The 16,944-nt window shown below is 42.9% G+C and overlaps 1 protein-coding gene across 1 annotated transcript in view; it reads left to right on the top strand.

Annotated features, from left to right (window-relative positions):
* The window catches only part of CACNA1C (calcium voltage-gated channel subunit alpha1 C), a 1,308,019-nt gene that overhangs the window by 1,278,848 nt on the left and 12,227 nt on the right, over nucleotides 1-16,944 (top strand). The window contains 3 exon segments of the mRNA XM_030214166.1: nucleotides 4,746-4,874; nucleotides 7,648-7,769; nucleotides 14,413-14,513. Coding sequence (XP_030070026.1) covers nucleotides 4,746-4,874; nucleotides 7,648-7,769; nucleotides 14,413-14,513 — 352 coding nt within the window.

The following is a 16,944-nucleotide window of genomic DNA, read 5'->3' as shown; positions in this document are numbered from 1 at the left end:
AGAGCTCCTTTTGAGCCACAAGATTCCTGTCAGCTGAAGTACCTGACCTGGAAGGTCCTGTTTTTGGTGGCAATCACCAGCTCTCAGAGTGAGTGAGCTTCAGGCCCTAGTAGCTGATCCGCCTTATACTAAATTTCACAGAAACAGAACGAAGCCTTGCAGATCAGCCAGCAACGCGGCCACTGGCTGATCTGCAAGGCTTCATTCTGTTTTTGTGCGTCTGACTTCCTGCACGTACAATGTGCAGGATGTCAGACTCACAGAAACAGAACGAAGCCTTGCGCCGGAAGAAGAGGACCTCGGCTGGCAGGGGTTGGGATCCCCCACCAGCAAAGGTAGCCGACGGCAACGGTGGCAGCGGGGGAGGGTTGGCGGCGGGAGGGGGGTCGAGAGGATCATTGGCAGGGGGGTCCAGGGCCAAATCTATGGGGGCCCAGGCCCCCATGGCCCCACGTAGCTACGCCACTGCTCTGCAGGGTCATGTCACAGCTCATGATATGAGAACGATTGCTGCGTCAGTAGCCCATGAGGTCAGTCTTCCTTGAGGAGATATGCAAGGCTGCAACATGGTCTTCAGTTCACACATTCACATCTCATTAATGCCTCAAGCAAGATACCCGATGCAACAGTCAGTTTGGTCAGTGTTGTAGAATTTGTTTGGTGTCTAGAATCCAACTCCACCCTCCTAGTGCCCGTTTTTTCAGCTTGCACCTCCACATCAGATTTCAATTTGTTTTGAGGTTAATTGGTTGAGAATAGTCTCACCATTGTGAGTTTCTGTTCTCCTACTATTGTTTTCATTGAGCCTGGTAGCTAGGGCTTCCCAGATGTAAGGATACCACTGTCCTGCTTGTCCTCGAAGAAAGTGAAGTTACTTGCCTGTAGCAGGTGTTCTCCAAGGACAGCAGGACAGGTATCATTACAAACCTCCCACCTCCCCTAGGAGTTGAATTCTTTGCCAGCTCTTTTGTTACTGAGGATCCCATGATGCTCGGTGAGGCCGCTGCCAAAACCCTCTTAAGGTTACAGAGCACTGGGTAGTGTCCTGCACTGGGCTCTGTTGGATCACGTCACCCAGATCAGATGTAAGGATACCTGTCCTGCTGTCCTCAGAGAACACCTGCTACAGGTAACTAACTTCGCTTTCAGCATTGTCTATTTATGTGTCTGAATTATTGTACCTGTGATAGATACTTCAAATCTCCTCCTTTGTCCAAATCAACAGACAGCTGCCTCTCTTTTTTACAATGCAATATATGCAAAGGAGTTAATATGACCTTAACCCAAACTGGGTTTTGTGTTAACAGCTTAAAATAACAGGCCAAACCTGAGCTGTACTATACTTCTAAAGAAGCAGATCTTATGATCTGCTCTAAGGGTCTGCTAAAATATTGCAGACCTGAATTTATATTGTACATATATATCTATAGTTTATATCTATATCTACCTACCTATATATATATATATATATATATATATATATATATATATACACACACACACACACACACACAGTGCAATCCACTTAAGTGCAAGGGTCTGGGACCAAAGAAATACATGCAGTTAACCGGAGCGTGCACTTAACCGTTGTGACCCAAAAAAGAAGCTTGGCATCTGATAAACATATGTACAGTACTGTTTATTATACATACAGTATACAGTCTCCGTTGGTACACTCTTGTGTCTGTGAGTTCCATAGACTATGTCTGCCAGATGGTAAAAACTGTCATAGCACTGACATCCAGTGGCTTCCAGATAGGCCCGCACGGTGTTGAGACCCTCCAGCACTCTTGCAAAAGTGACAGGAGGTTGTTGAATTTCGTCAGCATGTGCCTCGCTGCTCATTTCATCATCTGTTTCATCATCAGTTGTTGCCTGTGTGTAGGCGCATATCTCGACATCAGTGCTGTCGTCAGCTGTTTGCAGATCGTAATCAACAGCTACGTAGTGATGACACTCCTCTTCAGTAACACCAGCTAGGATGTCAATAGCCTGTTCATCTGACCCGTTTGCAACAGCTGCATCTGTTTCGTCCCTCTCCACATCCCTAACAAAGTTTGCCCGCTTGTAGCAGTTCACAATGGTTGCCTGTGTAACATGATTCCTTGCTTCTTTCTGCATATGTAGGAATCCAACAGTGATAGATTACGAGCCAGTTCAACAGCACGTTTATCCTTGCCAGTCTGGTCATCCATAACGCTCATCAGACGACGTAGCACAAGAGCCCTATAATGTTGTTTGAAATTGGCTATTATGCCCTGATCCATAGGTTGGATCAGAGAGGTAGTGTTTGGTGGCAGGAAGACCACCTTGACGTTAGACAGCCTGACATCATCACTGTGTGCAGCACAATTATCACAAAGCAACAAAATCTGACGCTTTTGTGCCCGCATTGTAGTGTCTAACTTCTTTAGCCACTGCTTCCAAATTTCCCCAGTCATCCATGAATTTGCATTAGCCTCATATGACACAGGAAGTCGCTTAACATTCTTGAAGTAACGGGGCTGTTTGCTCTTTCCAATGACGAGTGGTTCCAACTTCTCACTCCCATCCATATTGTACCAAAGGAGGATCATCAGTCAGTCCTTCGACATTTTACTTCCTGTAGTTTCGGCTTGTTTGAATGCAAGTGTTCCATCAGGAATCGCTCGCCAGTAGAGTCCGTTTTCATCAGCATTGAAAATGTCACGAGGTGCAAATTTGTTCAAGATGGTAGGAAGAACTGAAACAACCCAATTTTCAGCACCAAAGTAATCAGTCTCTTGTTTTTCACCATGCTGTTTCTTGTATTTTATGTTGCTCCTGTCCTTCCATCTTTCCAACCATCCAACAGTGGCTTTGAATTCAGTTAGTCCAAGACTTTCAGCTAGCTAATTAGCTTTCTCCATAAGCAATGGACCACTGACAGGAAACTGTCTGCTCCTGACTTGAGAAAACCACCAAAGAAGAGTATCTTCTACCTCCTCAGCTTTTCCTGCTCGACTCCAGTGTACACTCTAACAACATTCTTTCGCTTCTTCTGCCTGTGGCAGTTAACCAACAAGATTTCAAATTTATCGTCCCTTTGTCACGCGCCAATCGGCTTCCATATTCCATGTGCGCGCTCATGCGGAGTCTTTCCTGCAGAGGAGCGGTCTTAAACCATGCATATAAGTGAATCTTGCACTTATCAGTGGTGCACTAAACCAAAGTTTGTCCCCATAGAAATTGATGGTGCCAAAAACGGGACAGAAGTACGGCATGCAGACCATGCGCTTATCCGACACATGTGTGTGTGTGTGTGTGTGTGTGTGTGTGTGTGTGTGTGTGTGTGTGTGTGTGTGTGTGTGTGTGTGTGTGTGTGTGTGTGTGTGTGTGTGTGTGTGTGTGTGTGTGTGTGTGTGTGTGTGTGTGTGTGTGTGTGTGTGTGTGTGTGTGTGTGTGTGTGTGTGTGTGTGTGTGTGTGTGTGTGTGTGTGTGTGTGTGTGTGTGTGTGTGTGTGTGTGTGTGTGTGTGTGTTGTGACCTTGATGAGGCTACTGTGATGATGAAGCTCCCACCTCAGGGTGAGCTGGTTCTCAATATGCAGATTTTATGCAAATTAATCTACTACCCTTTTCTGCTCAGGGTGACCTGCTTCTCAAAAGGCAAACATAGTCAGGTCTCACCAATCAGGCTATTTTCATACACATCTTTATTCCAGCCTCCGGGGCACACTTCTTTTAGCTTAAAACACTTTCACAAGCTTAAACAGTTCTTCCAGCTTAACCATTTCATTTCTTCCTACTCAGTGCAATCTTCCATTTTAAACATTTCTTCTTGCACAGTTCAATATCCATAGATTTCTTCCCCCTGAGCCCTCTCACACAGGCATTTGGGCTCAGTACTAACTCCGTCCCTGGACACACAGTCCCTCCTTGTAGCACACAGCTCTAGACACACAGTCTCTTCATCTTGGACACACAGTCCCCTCTTCACTGTTCTAGACACACAGTCTTTTCAGCTGGGACACACAGTACCTCTTTAAACACATAGTTCTTATTCTTGATACTCTAGGGCCTTCTTACCCCAGCCAGCTTCCTTCTTGGGAACACACAGTTCTACCCCCAGTCCAAAGGGCACAGCCAGTACTTCTCATGGGGGTCCCCTGGCTTCAGCTACCAGCTCTCTTCTTCAGCTACCAGCTCTCTTCTTCAGCTGCCAGCTCTCCTCTCCCCCTCTCACACTCAGGTGGGTATTAAATAGTTAATGGCCAAACAGGACCCAGCCCCTAACCGGCTGCACCTGTTTCCACCTCCAGGACTCTCCCCGGTCCTAGCGACCTCCAGCTATACCTCCCCTTACTGGCTCTCTTTAGTGACTCACCCAGCCCTTCTCCATGGACATTTTAGGGGGAACAGCGCCCTCTAGGGGCCTAACCAGGGTAGGACAGCCTCTTCCTTCTCACAATATATATATATATATATATATATATATATATTTATAATGTGTGTTGGGGGGGGGGGGCAAGTGTGTATTCAGGTAAGAAAACTTACATGTTTGTGTTGTCCCAAAAGTGTGCATTTAGAGGAGGCAGTATGTACTAGAAGGTAAGTTCATGATAGAGTTTAAACAAATGCAATATAGTGAAATATTCAGATATGCGTATGTGCATGAATGGAATCCATATGCATATAATTGTTTGGGCTTCAGAGTTCTTACAACCTGTGCATGCTTTTATAGCCTATCTGAACCTCCGAGACCTAAACATCATTCTTCATTTATCAGCTCGTATTCCAAAGACAGCCGGTTGCCAATCATTTGCAGAGAAGAAATATCTCAGGATGAAAGTTATGATGAGAACTTGAATGAAGATGCAGATTTCTCTAGTGAACCAAGCCTACTCTCCACTGAAATGTAAGCTCTTACAAACCTGCCTTTCTCTCTCTCTGTCTTTTTCACTTATATATACAGTGGAATAAGAACCTGGGGAACTGGGTTCAATCCCCACTGCACTGCAGCTCCTTGTGACCCTGGGCAAGTCCCAGACACAAAAACTTAGGGACCCTTTTATAAAGCTTACTGCGTGCTAATTAGTGTGCGCTTCTTAGCACATGCGCATTGCTTTAGTAAAGGGTCCCTTTGATTGTGAACTCACTAGGGACAGAGAAAGTACCTGAATATAATACAGAAATAACTTTGGTTGTACCAGGAAAGGCAGTATATCAAATGTATTACTATTACCACAGTGTTTTCTAAATGCTGACTGCCACAGGCTTTTTATGCACTGGGCCATACCCAGATTCCAGTGATGAATATCCGGGTACAGTGTGGCTGCCAGCACTTATCCGTGCACCAACAATATTCCAGACTTTATCCAGGTACCCAGTTAGTGGATTGAATATTGCTGCTAACTGAGTAACTCCCACCTCTGCCTCAGGAGCTGCCTCAGCACTCTCCAGATAGTGCAGAGGCGGTTTGACCACATTTTACGCATCACTGTCTGGGTAAGTGCCACTGAAAATCCAGATATATGCCATTAAGCAGAACTTATCTAGGTAGGAGCCACTCCTACCCAGGTAAGTCCTGATGGATATTGGGAACCATATATATGTTTGTATATGTGTTGTTAAGTGCCATTGAGTCCATGTCGACTTATGGTGACCCTCTGGATAGTTGCCCTGAACTGTGTCTGGTCGTTAGTCAGGCAGCTAATTGTTGATAGATTGGCATCCATAGCTGTTGTTATATCAGTCCATCAAATTGACCAGTCTTCCTTTTTTGTGTCGACCTTCAACCATGTCAAGAATGATCTCTTTCTTTAATGATGTTTCTCTTCACATGATGTGTACAAAGTTTGAAAGTTGAAGTCTTGTCATTTGAACTTCCAAGAAAAGCTTAGGTTTGATCTCCTCCAATACTGATTGATTTGATTTTCAGGCAGTCCACGGCATACTCATTATTCTTTACCAACACAATAATTTGAAGGCATCCATTTTCTTCCTGTCACTTCATCACAGTCCAACTTTCATATCCATATGACAGTACTGAAAATACCATAACTTGGACAAGTTGAATCTTTGTATGCAGAGATACATCTCTGCACTTGAAGATCTTGTCTAGGCCCCTCGTGGCTGTTCTGCCAAGATCGGTACTTTGTTGGGTTTCTTAACTGATTGTTGTTTCATTATTTATTTAGATTTACTCACACCTTTTTCAGTAGTAGCTTAAGGTGAGTTACATTCAGGTACTCTGGATATTTCTCTGTCCCAGGAGGGCTCACAATCTAAGTTTGTACTTGAGGCAATGGAGCGTTAAGTGACTTGCCCAAGATCACAAGGAGCAGCAGTGGGATTTGAACCGGCCACCTCTGAATTGCAAGATCAGTGCTCTACCACTATGCCACATTATTGATTAATGATCCAAGCAGGATGAAGTTCTCTATATTTCTATTACTTCTCCTTTAAGAATTAAATTGTTAATAATACCTGTTGTCGGGATCTTTATTTTCTTCACATTCAGGTGTAGGCCCATGGCCCCCCATGTACCGCTGAATACTGCCGGTTAGCGGATAGCCAGTTATATCTGATGATAAAATCAGCTATACGCTGATTTTTAAAGTCAGACCGGCCAAGTTTGGCAACCATATTTGGCCACGTGAAACCCTGAAATATATCTTTGGCTGGTCTGACTTTAACCAGTCAGTGCTGAATATCGGCTTGACTAGTTAAAATCTGACTGGCCAAAGTTAAACTGAATGTTCAATGCCAGGCACCGGAAATGGCCCGGTATTAAATATCAGCCCTCAGCACCGACCGCAGGAGTTAGCTGGTCTAATTCCCGCGGTCGGAAAATCAGCCTCTGTGTTCCTTGATCTTGATAATCAGATGTTTCAGATCATCTTCATTTTCATCCAATAATATAATATCATTAGCATAGTGAAGGTTGTTGATAAGTCTTCCACTAGTTTTCACATCTTAGGTTTCTTCCATACAGTCCTTCTCCGATGATATTTTCTGCATATAGATTAAACAGGTAAGGGGAAAGTACCTTTTCATACACCTTTGCCAATTTTAAACCATTCTGTTTCTCCTTGTTCCATTTGAATAGTTGCTTCTGGATCAATGTAAAGGTTGTAAGTGAGAACTATGAGATGTACTGGTATACCAGTGCTTCTTGATGTCCCCTCAGTTGTTCATGATCTACAAAATGAAAGGCCTTGCCGTAGTCACTAAAACACAAGTAGATATTCTTTCATCTTTTCTAGGTCTATGATGATGTCTGTTGTTCCTCATCCTTTCCTGGACTCTGCTTGAACTTATATAGTTGTAGTCTGCAGTGACAGAACTTGACTAGAATCTTAACTGGTTGTGGGATCAGAGTGATTGTGCAGTAATTTCCATAAATCTGATTGCTGTAGTACTTCTATGGGAATACCATCAGTGGCCCAGTTCTTTGATAAAGCTTTCTCACTGCTGACTCACTGTAACATTTAGAAAATTAGAGCCTTACCTTGTTACAGAGAGCCAAGAATACAGGAAGAAGCAGACACTACCAGAAATCCATTTGAATAAATCACAATACTGCATTAAATTTCTCTTTTGAAGATAAATTTCTCTTCATACTGGCTAATTAAATGAAGGACGTCCAGATCAAATTCCAGGTCATACATCTATATATTCCTTTTCAGGCTGTCATACCAGGATGATGAAAACAGGCAACTAACACCATCTGATGGACACCAAAAGGATGACAGAAGAGAGAGTAGCTGCCAGTCTCCAAAGAAGGGTTTCCTTCGTTCAGCATCATTAGGTAATGTTTTTTGCTAGAATAAGTTCCTGGAAGCCATTAAATGGTACTTTCACTATTAGCCTAGTTCAGTGGCCCTATGGAATGATCACATACTAACAGTTTGTGTTGGCTGCTCTAACAGTTAATGCAAAGCCTAGAGAGCACATGCTTATTTCCAGGTTAAACAGTTAATACAGAAAGAGGCATGGAATGAGCCAGGAATGTCCCTTACTGTTAGTGTGGAGTAGTTACTACAAGCTAACTGTTAATACAACAGATAACACAGAGCAGGTAACACCACCTCAAAGGTATAACTAACTGTATCATGTTATGCCATTCAGTTAGGCAGGGTAAAGAAATTTTCTCCATGTTAAGTGAACAGCAAAATTGAGGAACATTCCTAAAACGCAGAGCCTGTGTGCTAAATTAACCATTAGCCCAGTGGTAATTGTAACATCTGACAGCACTTTAGTAAATAGGCCTCTCAGTGTTTCCCAATATTTTAAATTGCAAGGCACACTTATAATTTCAACTGTTTAAAAAGAATTGAAAACTGTTTTATTTTGGCAAGCTTTTGATAAATAGAATGCTTTGATTCTCCGCCAGTGGAGGTGAACAGAAGTCTATGGATTGTATGAGAATTTTGTAAACATTTATATTTTATCTTATTATTTTATTATGATCGTTTTGCTGTAAACCGCCGAGTGCATTAGGACTGTGTGGGTTATAAATATTTTAAATAAAATAAACTTATGGCCCTGGAAGTGGACTCAAATAGCCAAAAACAAAAAAGCTATAGAAGGACTGAACACCCTACTAGAGGCTGGAGGGAGGGGGAAGAGTTGAAGGTATAGGGGATAATTCTTAACAGGTCATCTAAAGTTAGGCACCAGGATGATGATGCTAAGCATGAATTCTATAACTGTTGTTGTAGACTACTAGCATATGTCCACAGTTACAGGAAATGCTTCTGCCTAACTGTAGGCATTTAGGCACATAACTGATTGTAGTCTGTAACACATGTGCATAAGTGCTAGGCATGCAGTTGACCCACCCATACCCAAGGTCCCCCTTCCCTTGCATCGCATGCTATAGATTTTGCATGCACATTTTGTAGCAAGTAAGGACAGTTATGCATGTAACTGCTAATTAGTGCCACTTAGCACCAATTGACAATTGTAGACAATTATTATTCATTATCATTTATCAGCTCATTATTGAATTAAGTTACACATGAAACTGCCTCTATTCTATAACTTGCACATTCAACTTTGCACGCTAAGCATAAAGTTGTGCACAAAACTTTAGTGTGTAATGTGTATGCTGCACAAAATAGGGTTTGGATATATGCACCACCATTCCCGCTAAGCTGAGCAGGAGTCCTCCAACTGCATTGCTGCCAGTGTGGGCCGCCAAGAGAGAGCCGGGCCTAGGGCAGAGGGCTGCCACCTCCCACCCCCTTTCTTTCCTACGTCTGCTCCTCCCGGGTCCCGACACACAGGAGCAAGAGAAAGACAGACTGAGGGAGCAGAACCCTCTGGCACTGAGCCCCGTTGGAGGCCAGGCCCGGGGAATCTTGCCCACCCCCCTCTCAGTGGCCCTGCTACCAGTAGAGATGGTGCTTCAATATTATATTTTCAATCGCTAGGGACAGGCAGGTTCCTTGGAGTTCTGCAGAGCTTGCCTGTCCCTCACTATTGAAAATGCAATAGTGAAACAGCACCCCCCACTGGAGAGACTGTAGGTGGAGGACTCCTGCTTAGCTTAGAGGGAACAGTGATCTGTACCCTACATGCTGTATGGTAATTCCCATTCTCTAGGGCTCATGCTGTATCTAAATATGAAAGAAGTATATGTGACGACATGTATGCTCAGAAAGGAGATGTTTGCCCAAAATATCTCAGATGTAAGTCTGACCAGTGCCCTTCAAGGTTGTAAATATAAATTAATTTCACATATGGTGAGGTGATTTTATTATTGGATTAAGGATGAATATGAAATTAGATTGGATGAAGTAAATTGATTATCCTAGATCATTGTATTTTTTGTTACATATAAATTAAACCAAATTGAGAAAAAGAGGAACTTGAGCCTGAGACAGCTGACAAACAAAAAAACCTTGTTGAGACCTAGAATGCAGAAAAGAGCTAAACCAAGCTAAGGAACCATTTTACTAGGACGCGCTCAAAAGTGGCCAGTGCTGTTTGTAGCGTGTGGGTTTTCTGTGCACTACGCTACGGCCACTTTAATCACGGTGGTAAAAAAAATGTCTGCATTTGTCTAATTCCCTATAATGGCCACATGCTAATGGCCCAATTAGCAAGTGGCCATTACTGCTGGAGCCTTTACAGCCAGCAATTTACTAGGCGGTATGGGCTCCAGTGCTACACCCACGCTAATCGGTCAGCATGCGGCAATGTGCCCACATTATCTGATCAGCGCTGGACACATCTGCTCTCCGCCCATAGCCACGCTTCCCACACCAAAAAACAAACTATTTTTTAGCATGGGATTAGCGCACGCTGATCGGCACACTACCATGGGGCGCCTCAGCGCATCCTTCAGCAGTGCTTTGTGGTGCATGGTAGGCACATGGCAGTTCCTACCACAGCTTAGTAAAGGCCCCTAAGACTTTTCCTGTGACACTGTAGATCTTAAGCAATCAGAAGGGAACCAGTACCCTGATCAAGCCCCCTTCTCATACCATCTAGCAGCTGTGCCATGGGTCTAATATATTCTGTTTCCCTCCCACTCCTGTAGCTAGACTGCCATTACTGTTCAATTCATTTGCCAAAAAAAGGCAAATTAGAGATTGGTTTATAGGAGCTTAGGTCATTAGCATCTAAATAGCCCTTTCTGTCTCTGTGGGAAGACCCTGTTTAGAAGTGATGAATTAAGAATATTTATTAAAAGAGTTAGCAGTGCAGTGCCGCACTTTATCAACAGGCTAGTGTAGGATCATAAAAATTACCATGGGGGTCTCATTAATGCAAAAAAAAAAAATTCAAGGAGTAACAGTTACCAAATCAGAGTCTGTAAGACACTTTGGTCATTTACCATTAAATCAGGGGCATAGCCAGACACCCAATTTTGGGTGGGCCTGGGCCCAAGATGGGTGGGCAGAAGAACCCCACCCCATCGGTGTTTTGGTCTCTCCTCTCACCTGCATGCCAAATGGTCTCTCAAATATCCCTCCTCTCCTGCACACCTTTTAAATTTCAGATTTTCAGTGAGGAGCAACTAATACACACTACTCATGTAGGCCCCACATCCTTTCCACTGATGCAGCTTCCTGTTTCCGCATAGGCGGGAATACGTCAGAGGGAAGGCTGTGGGGCCGGTGTAAGCAGTATGTATCAGTCGCTGCTTCCTGCAGGCGAAGATCTGCTATTTATAAGGTATGCAGGAGGGACAGTTGTTGGGAGTTTTCAGCTTGGGAATCTCTGCTGGCCACATCATAGGTGTGCTGCTACTGGTGGGCCTGAGCTCAAAGTGGGTGGGCCCGGGCCCACCCTTGGCTACGCCACTGCATTAAATGAACTTGAACTTGCACCAGTTTAGCAAAGTTCAACCTCACATTTTAAATCTTCCTAATAATTATTTTAAAAAAAAAGGCATGAAGCCCTCAGCTAAGAAATTCCTTTCCTCTCCAAGCTACCATGTCCTCGGTGTAACCTATATATTAAATTACAAAGAGTTCTGAGATAATTCCTTGAATTGATGTTGTGCTGCATTATGTTCAATTGCAAGGAATAATCCCCTGGATTCTATATGTGGCGCCTAAAAATCCCCATGGAATCCAAAGCATGTTCTATAAGAATGCGTATAACTTAATTGGTTAACTAGCTAATTTGCACTGGATGTTAACAAGCAATTATCATCACTAATTGGCCTTGAGATTTACGTGCACAACTCGCTAAGGGCCCTGTTTACTAAGCTGTGCTGTATGCGCACTAACATTTTAGCATGCACTAAATATTTGCATGCGCTAACAGTAGAGACACCCATTATATTCCTATGGGTGTCTCTAGCACTAGTGCGTGCTAATTTTTAGCGCACTCTAAAAAGTGTGTGCACCTGCAGTGCGGCTTTCTAAACAAGGCTCTAAGTGTATTCTATAACGTGGTGTATCTAAATTCTAAGTCGCATAGTTGAAAACGAAGCATGACCCTAGGCAGGGCGTGGGTGTTTCTAGAATCTATGTGCATTGTTATAGAATACACCCGATCTGTGCCTCATTTAGGCATCGGGATTTATACCAAGTAAAATGTGGCCTAAATGGACATGTATATATATACTAGTAAAAAAGGCACGTTTCTTAACGCAATGAAACGGGCGCTAGCAATGTAATGAGTTCCTGCCATTAATGTTTCCACGGTTGTATTCTGAATATAATTGTTGTTTACATGTGTAAGATTTCTTTATATACAATAATTTTTGTGTAAACTGTGTTACAATGTGGTAAAAGTTTTCCTTGTTCAGGCCCTTCAATCAGTTTAACAATCACATCAGAAGAGCTCCTTACTCGTGAGAATGCAACATACAGTTGCCCATGTGAGAGACTGAGAGTGACAGTGTGTTTTACAGACAGTGTAAAAGAGAGATACACAGAGTGATTGAGTGTGTGTGTGTGTGATGTCTGTGTGTGTGTGTGTGTGTGTGTGTGTGTGTGTGTGTGTGTGTGTGTGTGATGTGTGTGAGTGACAAAGTGATTAAATGTTTGTCTTCCCTTCCGTTCTGTGCACTTGCCTCCACTGATGTTTGTACCTCCCTGTATATGATTGTTTGTTAGAGATTCAATCCACTCCACTTCCCTCTTCCAAGTTCCGTTCTGTCTGATTGGTTCTTCGTTGACAGTGAGAGCCAATGAAACGCTGAACTACAGACTTACGAACCCTACACTGCCACAGTGCCATGGAGTCAGCTTCAGAATGTTGGAGATGCTTTTTATTATATAGGATAGGAGGTTCTCAATACTTGTAGCAAATTCACTTGTTAATGTTCAGAGGAAAAGGCCTCGAGAACCCCCCCCCCCCCCCCGACACATAAAAAGGTCTATAAGGAGCTGAACTTCCTCATCATCGTGATATCCAACTTTAGACTCAGCCAAAAATAATTAAATTAACTTAGCTTAGTTTGGTAGATCTCTGTGTTTTTCTGTTAACATTGAACATGATCAACGGCGGCCAGCGTTTCGAATTTACATATTCTGCTTCAGGATCACTGGACAATCGATTTCTGCTCAATTCTGCTGAGAATTGAGCAGAATTCGATTGTCCAGTGATCCTGAAGCAGAATATGTAAATTCGAAACGCTGGCTGCCGTTGATCACGTTCAATGTTAACAGAAAAACACAGAGATCTACTAAACTAAGCTAAGTTAATTTAATTATTTTTGGCTGAGTCTAAAGTTGGATATCAAAAAATATAGTGGGTTTTTACCCCATTCGGAGGTTTTTCTGGCCGATGATGAGGAAGTCCAGCTCCCTATAGACCTTTTTATGTGTCGGGGGGTTTCTCGAGGCCTTTTCCTCTGAAGATTAACAAGTGTATTTGCTACAAGTACTGAGAACCTCCTATCTATCTTATCTATCTATCTATCTATATATATATATATATCTATATATCTATATATATATATATATATATATATATATATATATGTGTGTGTGTGTGTGTGTGTGTGTGTGTGTGTATATATATATATATATCTTTGATTTAATTAGATATCTCTTTCCCACATTTATTGTTGAGCATAGTCCTAAATGGACATGACCAGATTTGATCACATGGTGAGCTGATCAGCGTATTCTATTTACTGTGCAGAGATTTGTCTATTCTATAAAATTTAGGTGTACTTTAGAGAAAACACCTAGGCAATATTTTGTTTCCACACAGATTTTTCAGGTGCCATATATATAGAATCTACCCCAATATGGGTTATACTTCCTGTATAGCAAGCAGTAAGCCCGCATTGGGCTTAATGCCACTTTAAAGAGGACCGCATAAATGGCAATCCTATCTTTATAGCAAGTTAAGTGCCAAATATCACATATAGCCGCTATAAATTGGCTGGCTTCATATGCATAGCCAGGTTGTGACATCAGGGGAAGCAAAGAGTGGAGTGCATAGGCGCAACAGACCGTGTGAAAAATAGGCATCGGCAGTTGCTCCCCTAGCACCCCATCCCTAGCTACACCAGTGAATGCCAGTAGTGGTCAGCAAAACACATTGACTGAATACCAAGCCCTACATGTTTATCTTTTTAAACTAGCAAAGTTAAATGTGTACGTGCTGGTTTTCAACCCATTGAAACCATCCACATTTATTTTTCAAAAATGCATGCTTATGCCGCACGTACCCAGCATATAAACATCCATTTCTCCTGTATTTTAGAACAGGCTCTATGTCGGCAAATATTGGGGAAATTTGACACATCCTGACCTGGTCATCTCAATTTTGACTTCTATGTCCTTTCCAAAATGGGGCTCAAAACTAATAAACTGAATCCTGTTCGTTAGCACAATGCTATATACAATGCATTAGTATAGTGTCTAGGCTGCATAAAGCAACCTTCCCCCCCTTATAATGGCTTGGCACCCACCTTGCCATTTGCATTGGTAAATGAAAATGACAATCACGTTTTTGTAAAATTTTATTTGTAGGACGAAGAGCATCCTTCCACTTAGAGTGTTTGAAAAGACAGAGAAACCAGGATTCCTCTCAGAAGGCAGTGCTCCCGCAGCTACATCTGGTGCACCAGCAGGTAGGGAATCCTTCACTTTGCAGGACCCAAACATGAAGTTTTAACTAGGTTGTGCACAGCCCCAAAAAATGTGGTCCATTTTCAGATTTTATGAATTTTTACTGTTTTTTTAAAATATTTTTTCAGTCATTTCACATATTTGTTTTTAATGTGCACATTGTCCCCGAAATTCTATAAATGGTACTTAAAATTGCATGTGCAAATTTAGGCACCCACCCAATTTACATGTGCAATTTAATTAACGAGCCAATTAGGGACAATAATTGGATGCTAATAATTGTCAGCATTAATTGGACTTAATTGAAATTTGCATGCACATTTTTAGTTGCATGGTTCCAAAAAGGGGGCGCAACCATGGGAGGGCCATAAGCGGATCAGGGGAGTTCCAGGGTTTGCTCAGTATAAAGCCTCACATCTAAAGTTAAGCATTAAGAAGAAATGGCACCTAACTTTCAGCACCGTTTACAAAATAGTGCTTAGCATGTTATTTTTTCTGCGCCAATTTTTCAGCACTAATTTAGTCCTGTATGCACAAATGTTCATTCGTAGGTATACACTCATACAAGTGATTTGCAAGCCCTAAAATTTATAAGTGTGTAAATGAACCAAATATGTGCTAACAAATGCACATCCCCAGTTTTGACAATGGGTTGTTCTGGGTGTTGACATATGAGCTCACTTTTGCTCCACAGAGCTTAGCAAGTCTCCACTGCCAGAGGACTTAACTGTTGTTCAAATGATTCTGAATTGAAGACCACACTTATGTAAGATGAACAGAAGAAAATGTCATGATTATAATTTTCCTTATAGGCTGCCTTTGGGCATTTTTGTCTTTTATAAAAAGCAATTCTGCACACTAGCTCTGTAAAGATGATTTCATGGAAGTGAGTGGCCAGCAAACACTGCTGCACTTAGGATAGGCAGAAGGGGAAATGAAGTAGCAAATTAAAAGCTAACATTTTATTTGGAACAATTTAAAAGGCATCCCAGGTTTAGATGCCACAGAGAGATGCAAGCTGTAGCCCCCCAGAACTGTCTTCCAAAGATAGCACTTTATCAATGGGTACATGCCTTGTGCTAGCTGCTTCCTCAAATTGAATGATTTATGAAACACAAAAACAAGTTTAAAAAAAATCAGCTAAAATGACCCCACATATGCCCCACAAAATAAAGATGAAACCTCACACAATAAGGGGGTTGTTTTATAGCAGGGTGCTTATGCCAAAATTGAAAATAAGTGCCTACTGAAAGCTTATTTTGCAAGGCAACATAGGCCCCTGTCAGCCTTACTTTAGAAAGTGATGGGCGCCCAGATTTCGACCCAAATCGGGAGATAGGCGCCCATCTCGCAAAGGCGCCCAAATTGGTATAATCGAAAGTCGATTTTGGGCATCTTCAACTGCACTCCGTCACGGAAACGAACAAAGTTGACGGGGGCATGTCAGAGGCGTGGTGAAGGCGGGACTGGGGCGTGTTTATCGGCCGAGCAGAGATGGGTGCCTTCGGCCAATAATCGAAAAAAAAATGGCCGTTTTTAGCAAGAATTTAGGTCACTTTTGTTGGACCCTTTTTTTCATGAACAAGTCCCAAAAAAGTGCCCTAAATGACCAGATGACCACCGGAGGGAATCGGGGATGACCACCCTTGACTCCCCCAGTAGTCACTAACCCCCTCCCACCAAAAAAACCCCAACTTTAACAACTTTGTTTTCCAGCCTGTATGCCAGCCTCAAATGCCATACCCAGCTCCATCACAACAGTATGCAGGTCCCTGGAGCAGTTGTTAGTGGGTGCAGTGGACTTCACCCAGTGGACCCAGGCCCATCCCCCCCTACCTATTACACTTGTGGTGGTAAATGGGAGCCCTCCAAACCGCCCCCAAAACCCACTGTACCCACATGTAGGTGCCCCCCTTCAGCCATAAGGGCTATGGTAATGGTGTAGAGTTGTGGGCAGTGGGTTTTGGGGGGGATTTGAGGGGCTCAGCACCCAAAGGAAGGGAGCTATGGACTTGGGGGGTATTTGCCTTTTTTTAAAATTGTTACAAGTGCCCCTAGGGTGCCCGGTTGGTGTCCTGGCATGTGAGGGGGACCAGTGCACTACGAATCCTGGCCTCTCCCACGACCCAATGCCTTGGATTTGTTCGTTTTTGAGCTGGGCGCCTTCGGTTTCCATTATTGCTGAAAAATGAAACCGCCCAGCTCAAATCCGCACAACTCCGATGCATTTTACGGGCACAAACCGTATTATCGAAAAAAAGATGGGTGGCCATTTTTTTCGAAAATACAGTCTGTCCCGCCTCTTCACGTACCCGTTCTCGGGCATAGACACCCATGAAGATGGGCGTTCGTGTTCGATTATGCCCCTCCAAGTGCCTTAAGAACATAAAAACATAAAAATAGCCATACTGGGTCAGATCAATGGTCCATCTA

Source organism: Microcaecilia unicolor, chromosome 9, assembly GCF_901765095.1.
Source record: "Microcaecilia unicolor chromosome 9, aMicUni1.1, whole genome shotgun sequence".
In the NCBI taxonomy this organism is placed as follows: Eukaryota; Metazoa; Chordata; class Amphibia; order Gymnophiona; family Siphonopidae; genus Microcaecilia; species Microcaecilia unicolor.
Note: the sequence above shows the minus strand (reverse complement) of the source record. Positions and strands in the feature narration are given on the sequence as shown.